This window comes from Ascaphus truei, chromosome 3 (assembly GCF_040206685.1).
Source record: "Ascaphus truei isolate aAscTru1 chromosome 3, aAscTru1.hap1, whole genome shotgun sequence".
NCBI classification, from domain to species: Eukaryota; Metazoa; Chordata; class Amphibia; order Anura; family Ascaphidae; genus Ascaphus; species Ascaphus truei.
The window spans coordinates 416,785,530-416,795,970 of record NC_134485.1 but is presented as its reverse complement, the minus strand read 5'-3'; the positions used below and the strand labels follow the sequence as shown (position 1 = coordinate 416,795,970).

The 10,441-nt window shown below is 41.7% G+C and overlaps 1 protein-coding gene across 4 annotated transcripts; it reads right to left on the bottom strand.

Annotated features, from left to right (window-relative positions):
* Positions 1–868: 868 nt before the first annotated feature.
* SERPINH1 (serpin family H member 1) lies at positions 869–8,726 on the bottom strand. Of its 4 annotated transcripts, none has more exons than XM_075592698.1 (6): positions 8,619–8,726; positions 8,139–8,260; positions 3,155–3,819; positions 2,799–2,897; positions 2,088–2,320; positions 869–1,439 (listed from the first exon to the last, which is right to left on the bottom strand). In XM_075592698.1, the coding sequence occupies exons 1-6, from the start codon at positions 8,619–8,621 to the stop codon at positions 1,137–1,139; spliced, it is 1,425 nt and encodes a 474-aa protein (XP_075448813.1). In that variant the 5' UTR covers positions 8,622–8,726; the 3' UTR covers positions 869–1,136. The 4 variants fall into 4 exon arrangements, with proteins under 4 accessions (XP_075448813.1, XP_075448815.1, XP_075448814.1 ...); XM_075592700.1 differs by lacking the exon at positions 8,619–8,726 and adding an exon at positions 6,426–6,471 and having other exon boundaries at positions 8,150–8,243; XM_075592699.1 differs by lacking the exon at positions 8,619–8,726 and adding an exon at positions 6,362–6,469 and having other exon boundaries at positions 8,139–8,228.
* Positions 8,727–10,441: the final 1,715 nt, after the last annotated feature.

Here is a 10,441-nt window from a genome sequence, read left to right as displayed (position 1 = left end):
AGATGCAGCGGCCATTATTTTAAGGCATCACGGCGCTGTTTTTGTGTGCGCTGCTGTACTCCATGCGGCATGAACGCGGCCAATCGTCCCAGGCACACGTGTTTATCGCGTTACTTTGTTTGAATTTGTTGGATTGTGTGCAATTAAATGAATAAATTGTAGGCTGTATAGTACTGGGCTACTGTGCCAATTTAAGAGGTTTAAAAGCCAGAACACTAAAATGCCATTTTCTGCACTCGCGTCTAAAGGCGGTACGATTGGAAGTGATCCCGCGCAATGACATGGGTATTCCGAGGTATACAACGCGTTATTCCTTAAAATAAGGGCCGCTGCATCTGTAGGTCCCAGGAATAGGTGCATATACCATTCTGCACCATGTCCTGGCATTTTATCTGCTTCAACTTGAAAACGTTTTAGATTATTCAAAAGAGCCGGGCTTGTTTGGTAGCTTAACTAAAAGTTACTTGGTAGGCAACAGAGATAACGTCAAGAGAAAGTTTACCCACTGATAAGTTCAGTTGCATATGAAGTCTCTGTCCTAATGACATGAAAATACATTGCTACACATCATCAAGAACAGCAGTCTGTATCAACTATCTAGATTTTTAGATTTGCATCTAACCTAATGAATGGCTTTCACCAATGCCCCCTCAAACGCTTTGCTGGAATGCTCTGTTGAGGTAAATGGATTGATGTATTCTGATCCACATTAATACTAGAAAACAAAAGCACCCTTTTTGACAGCACTCGTTGTATGTAGTAGTGTAAAGATGAATAATTTAAAATATAATCTTTTAATTCAACTCAATTAAAATAATTATTATTTTAATTGAGTTGAATTAAAAGATTATATTTTAAATTATTCATCTTTACACTACTACATACAACGAGTGCTGTCAAAAAGGGTGCTTTTGTTTTCTAGTATTAATGTTGTTCTCTCTCTCCCCTTATTGCACCGTTGTATACATTACATATAGATTTGATCTCTTATACTAGAGGCAGATGCGAGGGTCCCCTTTCTCTTCCCCTTCCCCTAGAGTGTACTGTATTCTGATCCATTTAGCACCCTTTTTTTTAATATATAAAAAAAAAGAAAAATGAAAAACTATCCACCCCTGATCAGTATTTGACGTCTACTATAATTCATCACGCAATTTGTCACCCTCTGGTCTCACTAGCCTGCCAATAAAGAGAATAGAGTCAGTCTTGGTGTCCTTAATGAGAAAGACGAAGGGATGGTCGGCATAGAAGACTTTGGGGTTCCTTAGCTCTTCTCTGCCATACATGTCGGTATCGAATGGATTTCCATCTGTGTCCCACTCCAGGGCAGCAGCATGGAACAAGCTGGCGAGGTAGAGATCCTTCTTGCCAGAGATTTTGGAAAGGTCCGCCTTGGTCTTGTCAATGGCTTCGGTCAGACCAAGGTTGCCCAAGTGTTTCTGGAATTCAAATATATGACAAATTAGCGAAATCAGTATAAGAACAGGATAACAGGAATTTTAGGTTGCATTTAAAGTCCATGAGCATTTTACAGTACAAGCCAGTGTCAAGTATGAATACATCCTGCCAACAACTAAACTCATTGTTCAGTTTTTAAACTCACATTTTATTGAAGTTTTTCAAGGGAGGGAAGAGGGGAGTACAAAAAAATAAACACTTCTGCTTTTTATTGTAGCTTGTCCACCACATATGTGGGCATCCTAGAGAATTTATTGTCTGGTCTCCCTGGTAGAGAGGAAACAATAACGGAAAAGGCAACCTTTCCTACTGGAAACATGTTAAATGGAAAAATAGACACAATATGTGATCACAGCGCCATCTTTGAATATATTGGGACAATTCTAAAAAGGTGGGGGAAAATAAAATAAAATAACAAACAATTAATTAAAGATAAATGGGTGTCTTTTTGTGCAGATCTTTTTAGCAGTTTCATTATAGGATAGACATGCAACGTGTTGCAATCTCTTCCAGCTCTCCAGGTGTTCGAGTCAAAATAAACACAGATATTTCCAGTCACATTGCCAGTGTTCTATCGTTCAGTTTCAAGTACACTAGTGAACCGAATTGCTTAGTTTCAAGTTTCTTACCTGAAGGTCATGACTAACTTTCAGGTTGACTTTAGGTAGGGACACAGCAACCGCTCTCTTCTGCTGCTGTCCAGCCCAGGTCTTAAGCTGCTCTCTGGTCAGGAGCTTCTCCACTCTCTCTAGTGACTCCACGTGGGACGGCATGATGAAAACCATGCTGGAGAGCTTGAGGGCAAGTGGCATCTCCAGTATCTGAACGTTATTTATTTCATCTACATAGTAATTGTACAGACCTTAAATTCAGAGAACATAACAGGTTGATTAGAACACAAACATTTAAGCAACATAATGCAGCAACATGGACAAATGATGTTCATCACAGCACCTCGTGGCGACAATTAAAGGTCACATGTGGCCCCAATTTCCCAATCAAATGCTGTTGAACAGGAAAATAAGCCAATTACATGCGTTAAAATAATGTGAACACTTAAATACAAATTATACGGTTTATGATGAATATCATTTTGTGCCTGATTTTGTATTTCAAATTATACACAGTATGAAAAACAAAACAAAAAACTAACTAGTATATTGGGTTTACAAAACCACTAAAACCTTAATTTACACTTGAAGAATAAAACCGCTTCAATAGGCACGAAGAGGTCAGCATCTAATCCTAAATTCTGTGTCCAGAGGTATAGATCAACGTGTGAATGTGAAATATTGGCGGGAGAAATAATACAGATCAAATTTAGCCTGGCCCAAACATACCTGTACGGTGCATCATGGGAACCGACACGGTTAAGGAACGGGACACCATGAAGCCACGGTTGTCAACCATCTTGTGGTGGAATTTTTCATCCCAGTGAGCTGTAAAATAAATAAATAAACAAATAAAAATAAATTCGTATTGTCAAACAAAACAGGAGAAAAAGGAGAGTACTTTGAAAACGAACATTCATTTTTAGCAATTTTTTTTTTTTACATTAATTAGACCAATGGTTATAATGTGAGAGAAATACATAAGGACCACACTTTAATTGTCATTGTGGAGTAGCATCACAAAGTGTCATGCAAAAGCACAGTGCACATTCCCTAAATTCATTTCACGTGTGCAAGATACTTACGCTTAAAAAACATGGCGTTGACAATAAGGGCTCCGTCTGTCTTCTCTACATTGCTAGTCACCTCTGGGAGCTTGCCGTCTGTGGTCTGTGCCGCCCATTCGTTAATGGACCTCAGGGCACTCCTCTTGTCTCTGAAGTTGATCTTGGAATGCTCATAGTTGTAGTGTTTTTTGCTGCTCTCCACAAAGTCGTCGGCGAAAGTGATGGAGCTCGGGCCATACAGCCGGTTCCCGATCTTCCAGGTGACGTTGCGGGCGGTGGAGTTGCTGACCTCAGTCAGAAGCTCAGAGAGCCCAGCGTGGATATGTTCATCGCTCAGCTTGTCCACATTCAGGACGGCCTTGGCTTGAGCGGCAGTGCTGTCCTTACCAGCAAGGTTCACCAAGCCAAGGCAGGAGGCCACCACCACAGGCGAGAGGAGGATGTTCTCAATATTCTTGTCGTTCGCCATGGTGTGGTAGAGGTTGAAAGCAAGACCTGCACTTCTGTCGGCCAGAGTGTTTGCCTGCTCACTTATCTTCCTCTCTGCTGGGGCATTCACAGCAGGTTTCGGTTTAGCTGCTGGCTTCTTATCCACCGCCGCTTCCACAGCCAGCAGAAAGCCAAGGGCCAAAATCTTCATCATCCACATGGCGGCTTTAACGGTACAAAGCGAGACTGCAATCCTGTGACACAAGAAACAGGCATATTTATTTAAAGGGGAATACCTCCTAGAACCAAATTGAACTATTTCGACTGTTTAAAAGGGTCTCAAGTGGATGGTCGATGCCTTTTTTTATTTTTTTTTACCCAAATCTGGCACATTTAGATATTTGCAAATATTTTTTTTAAAGTTACACTTGGGAGGGGTGTGATTTCCTCTGGCTGCTCCCTTGTGTGTGATGTCAGCAAGTTTTTGTAAAGTCAGGGTCCCCCCGCCTCTTTATTGTGTCTCTGGACAGGGTGGGGGTAAGGGTGAAGAACACACTTGCTAGACAACCCTCCCCCATCTAGAGGGCCCAAAGATATTCAACTTGTAACTTATTTCCCCCAAAATGAAAGCATCTAAAACATTGGTTATTAGCAGTGGTCGACAAATCACCAAAAAATCTACTCGCCACACAAAAAAATCTACTCGCCACCTAGTACCAAACGTGTGCTGCTTGGGCCAATAGGAGCTTGCCACGATGTTAAATCCACTCGCCCGGGGCGAGCAAATGTATAGGTTTGTCGAACACTGGTTATTAGCATGGCTAGATTTCTTTAGGGAGGCCAGCTCAACTGTTACACACAAAAAAAGAAGTGTTTTTTTTAACTAGGTAAGTGGGATCGTAACTTTAACCCAATATTGCTAAAAACAAAACAGCCACAAAATACCAAAATAATAAAATAATGGCACACACTTAAATGATATCCTGTAAATACAATGACAGAAGTATAAAAACAAACCCATGTCACTACCGGAGAGGCCTGCATCAAATTGCACCGCAATGTCCGGCTAGTTTTCCTGGCAGTGAATTAGTTGTCAAAATAATGGTTTTTAGGAGTAGAAATAAAATAGCTCCTGTCACTTTAAAAAGGCAGTTACGATTTACCGGTTAGCTGCCAGATGACAGAAAAGGGGGTCATTTAAAATCTTAGTGCTGAAACGCCTTTGTTGCAGACCCCTTTAGACCAATTGGAGTAACAAACAAAAAATAAAACCCTTCAATGTCCTGCCAGGTGTACGCATTTCTCTTATGGTTTCTAATCAGATTCTGTAACTGGGAAGTAACGATTGGCAACACGCAGCTCTCATAAGGTTTCCATATAAAGGTTTAGGACCTTAGAGAGCAAGAAGAATCCTGCAAAGGTGACACCAAGGTTACTCAATATGTTTGCTGTTAGGAAATCTATAAGGAACTACTTCTTTACCTGCAACACCAGCAGTGAAAGCCAGCAGAGAATGACAGAAACCAAGGTGTTAAGATGTAGTAAACATACATACATACATACGAACTCCCATCACTTGCGTGGTAGATTTGCTTAGACTTTATGATATAGATATACTGTACACACACAAAATACCATTTGTGAGCACGTTCACATCACACAACACTGTCTTTATACAATATACACACACACACACACACACTTTCAAGTCCTTGACTGTCCTCTCTACAGCATACGGGGTTAAAAACGACTGTACTTCTTTGCAGCACTATCCTGAGCCAGTAGGCGAGAGAGGTTGCTAATGCACTTGAGTTTGTTTTTCATAGTTTATAGTTGGTGTACTCAGAGTCAGCAGCAAACACACACGAATAAGCACAGGAATGTAGCTGGCTGCCTTTGAATTCTGCAACACTGGCATTTGCTAGATTGAAATGAGCAAGTAATACTGAATATACTGTAATTATACATACAATTAATAACCAATGATAGGGTAATGTGTTCTTAGTGTTAGGTGTAATGTGTTACACATAGGTTATTCTAACCAGTTTAATGCTTCATATATTCCCACCCCTATATGTAACCACGCCCATGGTACATTCCCAGTCACATCCATTCAAGGCAACTCCATTCTTTTCAGTGAGCAGGGGGAGCAGCGCTGTTATCTACAGTGTCTTGTTAGGAATGTGGAATGTAAAAAAAAAACAGAACAAAAAAAAACACAGACCACTCTTCCCAGACATGTTCACCGACTTTACTCTGCTGGAAATGATTTTATAAAACCAGAAAAGGAATATCAGCTATTGTAATAAAAGAGAACCTAAAAACACTGTATTTTAACCCTTTTAATGCCAGCAATATCTGGAGCCTGGAAGCAGAGGCGTTAAAGCCCCCTAAATAAATATGACACTAACTTTCACACTGGCTTCAAAGAAAACCATTCTATGGAAGTCTCTCTCTCTTTTTTTTTTTTTTGGTACATGGAATGTTTTGGAAAAACAGACAAGTTATTACAGACACAACCGCACCCAGTTCAGAAACCATCGCCCTAGGCTCGGGGTTTAAACAGTTGCAAAAAAATAAAATAAAAAAAAAGGTTTGCAGGAAACGTAATCTTTACATTATAATCTTGCTCTCCAGCTAACATTAAAGGGTTATGGGACGCTTTGCATGGAGTAAGCTTTTGGGGGGCCAGTTTTTGTGGCAATAAAAACACAGGAATTAGGGTGTCAGAAGCAATGGGACTTTGTGGTTCGCTATGGGTTTACTTCAACCCCAATAGTTGGTTGGGTTACGTACTGTGGGTAAAAACCAGAGTCTCCAGACCAGTATTAAAACAGATTGTAACTTTGTGCCAAGATACCTTGAAACTGTTTCATAGTGAGGTCAACGTTTGCAATTTTCATTCTGAAAGAAATAAATACATCAAGCAGATTCCCAAAGGATAAAATTATTTTTTTTAAATTTTAAGTTTAAATAACTGTATGTACCATCTGTTCCGGGCAAAGACCGTACTTACCAAGTACAGTTCTAAGTGACACCTCCATATGACAAAAGCAATTTTATACTGTGCCAAGATCGCACCGTTATGTGACTTAGTTTGATGGTGAACTTGGTTGGTTTATCAAGAATATATACAGTGGATTTTTGTGATGTAGGGGGTGGAGGAATTTAAGGTGGGTGTAATGATCTAGGGGGTGGAGGATAGGGGGTGTGATGTTCTAGGGGTGGAGAAGAGGGGATGTGATGTTCTAGGGGTGGAGAAGAGGGGGTGTAATGTTCTAGGGGTGGAGGAGAGGGGGAGTGATTTTCTAGGGGGTGTTCTAATTTAGGATGGGTGTGATGTGCTGATGTGGCAGGGGCTGCAAGGATCTCTATGCCCAAGCCAAAATTCCTTTAACTCTTTTGCTGCTGCACAGAAAGGCAACTGCTTGCTCTGCCCAATAGTCTTCAATGCTATATATTATACACAGCACTGGGAGTGTTACTAAAGGGACTCCTAGCACAGTATTAATTAAGTACTTTTAGAGGCGGGGTAAAAATAAGTTTGCAAGGTATCTACTGCCTGAAAACAGACAAAGAAAGACGACAGGAAAACAATTATACAGCAGCACCGACAAAGGACAGCGATTAGCTGCATACAAACCGAACACAGAAGTTATGAGCTGGTTTTGTATGCGGTTAAAAAGTGAATAATTCAGTTTCAGCTGCATGCAAACGTTAAGCCCAACAAAATACATCAAACTGTACCCGCATCACCTAGATTGTTTAAATGAACAGTATCCCCCATGCACTGAAGGGGTTAAACGCTTAGGGTTTCATGCAATCCAACTGCATATAAGATGACAAGTCGAATGCTATAGTATTACTATCAGGACACACGTTTTAATGCAATTCTGATACACAGAACAGCAATTATAGATCTGTGATCAACTGCCTCAAGTTTTGCAAACATTCATATGATCAGTATATTGTGCATGCAGGTACATCAATAAAATATTCATATGATCAGTATACTGTGCATGCAGATACATCAATAAAATATTAATATGATCAGTATACTGTGCATGCAGATATATCAAATATTCATATGATCAGTATACTGTGCATGCAGTTACATCAATAAAATATTCATATGATCAGTATACTGTGCATGCAGATACATCAATAAAATATTAATATGATCAGTATACTGTGCATGCAGATATATCAAATATTCATATGATCAGTATACTGTGCATGCAGTTACATCAATAAAATATTCATATGATCAGTATACTGTGCATGCAGTTACAGTACATCAATAAAATATTCATATGATCAGTATATTGTGCATGCAGACACATCAATACATTATTCATATGATCAGTATATTGTGCATGCAGCTACATCAATAAAATATTCATATGATCAGTATACTGTATTGTGCACACAGTTACGTTCAGCAAATGCAGCTGATCATACAGACTGAGCAAAAGTCTATCAGCTGATCTTAGATCTGCGGAGAGAACTCCCCAATAACTCCTCTAATATCCCCCTAAAGCACAGTAAATATGAGATACAATATAGATCATACCTATAATTCCTTCTGAGCTCTGATGCACAGGTCTCTCTGCCAAGTGTCTGCCTCCTCTCTGCCTGGGTGTCTGTCCCGCTGATCCTTCTGCTCAGCTTATATACACCGTGTAGAGGAAAGTTCTGGAAGTTTGGGAAAGTTTATTTAAATGAGAGGCTTGAACTCCCCCTCCAAAATGTGACTATCCAGTCCTCCCTCTTTACAATACCAGCCCCCCTGCTGGATGGGACAGCCCCCCAGTTATCCTGCTCTCTCGTGTGTGTGTGTGTGTGTGTGTGTGTGTGTGTGTCCTGCTCTCGTGTGTGTGTGTGTGTGTGTGTCCTGCTCTCTCGTGTGTGTGTGTGTGTTGTGTACCATATTAATCAAATGAGAAATGCCACTGCAGGTAGATGTTTTGCACGCTTAGGGCTAGATTAACAAAGCTCTGTTACTTCAGGGCTCATAATCTCCGGATTAGACCCTGCTTACAAATGCTTTTACCATTTAGGGAGCCATGCATCGTGTTGGTGCAGGATATTGCACTGCATTGCAGTCAATGGGAGTTAACGCTGGAACGGGTGAGATAAACTGGCCAGCGCTTGATGCATTTGCCCGTTAGGCCTGGTCCCCACTGCTTGCGGTTGCGGGCCCGGCGCGAACAAGATGCGGCCCTTCATGGGGCCGGGCCCAGTAGGTGTCTGCACGCGCCTGTAGAAAGCGAGATGCACGACCGCGTTTTGAAAAGACGAGGAGTTTGTCTTCTCATACGGCGACGGCGTCGCGGGGTTTCCTGTAAACCGATGATAGTGCAGATAGGTTAGACCAGCAGTGACCATGGCAACGGGCTCATGTGACGTCATGGTTGCCTTGTTTACACCATGGGTCACGTGACGCGATGTCACACGACCCCGCGGCATCATTTGACGCGGTGCGAGATAAGGGGGAGGTGCGCAGGAAGAGAGGGAGCAAGGCCGGGGGGGGGCAGCAAAATTAGTTTGCGCGCCCCTGGGTTAGACTAATGAGAGGGAATTATTTCAAACCAATGAGAGCGCAGTCTAGTGATACGTGTCGTCATGACATCATAGCCACGCCTCCGACGCGCATCCCATCGTGACCCTTAAACGACTGACCGCGGCCGAAAGTTGTGCACACGCCGTCAGGCGCTCCGATGCGTGCACGCACTGACTGGGCCGTAGCCTTACGCTCAAAATGAGTTTATTTTACTCACTGTATTTGCTAACTCTCCCTATTTATGTGGGAACTCCCTTACAATTTGCTGAAAATGCACACTTATTCTAAAGAAAAAAAATGTATTAGTGGATATATTGAATATTGAATACACCTCCCATTTTCCTACCACAACGTCCCGGAAAGAGTTTTCATATGTTGGTCAGTTTTGCAGACTTTTTATCCCTGTACAGTCGGGCCCCGGCGTTTCGCTTCTCGGCGATCCGTCAATACGGCGGTACCGAGAAGGGGGCTGCCATGTCTGCGCATGCGTAGAACGGGGACGGCCTGGAACGTAACCCGCCGTATGACCGGGGCCTGGAACGTAACCCGCCGTATGACCAAGTCCCTACTGTAATGTACATAGTTGGCATCATGTAAGTATAACACAGTAGGTTTATATAATCAATCACTCCATTCCTCCCTAAATTGTTATCATATTTTGTTGTGCAGTGAGTGATTGTACAACAGGTAAAGAAAGGATCAGATGAATAATAAAACAATAAACGCAATAGCCCATATTTACTAAACAGTCTTGTGTTAGAAGACACCTTCTGCCACTGGAAGACGCCATAAAGTCCATTGACTTTAACAGGCTTTGAGTTTCTTCGAGCGCTGGCCAGCAGTTCTTGTTCCAAGGAACTTATGTTCTCACATGTTTATTTTGTTATGTGTTTTAAATATGTTTTTAGCACACCATAAAATCATCATTTCACTGTGGGAAAATACATTAGAAAAAGTTACATTTGTTTCTTAAATATTTTAGATATTTTCATTTCACCGTTTATTAAAAATTAATAAAACAACAACGAAAACATATCAGGAAGCAATGCCATTAGCATTTTGATGTTTGTACTAAATATTACAGCACGAGAACAAAAGATGTCTGCGCCGTCCCTGGTTTCCGGAAGTTTTGTGGCCTCCCTTCCCCCGCACTGCCACGTTGTGCAGGCTGTGGGATTCCTCCTATTCCTCCTCCTCCTCCTTAGGGATGGCCAAGTTCCCAGACACCAGGCCCAATAAGGAAACTTCAGCAAGGAGCAGGGAAGCACTGTTTTCCGCCTCAGCAGCTCTCATCTTTGCCTTGCCTGCCCCTC

Coding starts and splice junctions, on each gene's coding strand:
- SERPINH1 (XM_075592698.1), bottom strand. Junction 2,321..2,798: donor TCCCATGATGCACCGTACAG/GTATGTTTGGGC, acceptor TCTGAATTTAAG/GTCTGTACAATTACTATGTA. Junction 1,440..2,087: donor AAGTTAGTCATGACCTTCAG/GTAAGAAACTTG, acceptor TTTGAATTCCAG/AAACACTTGGGCAACCTTGG.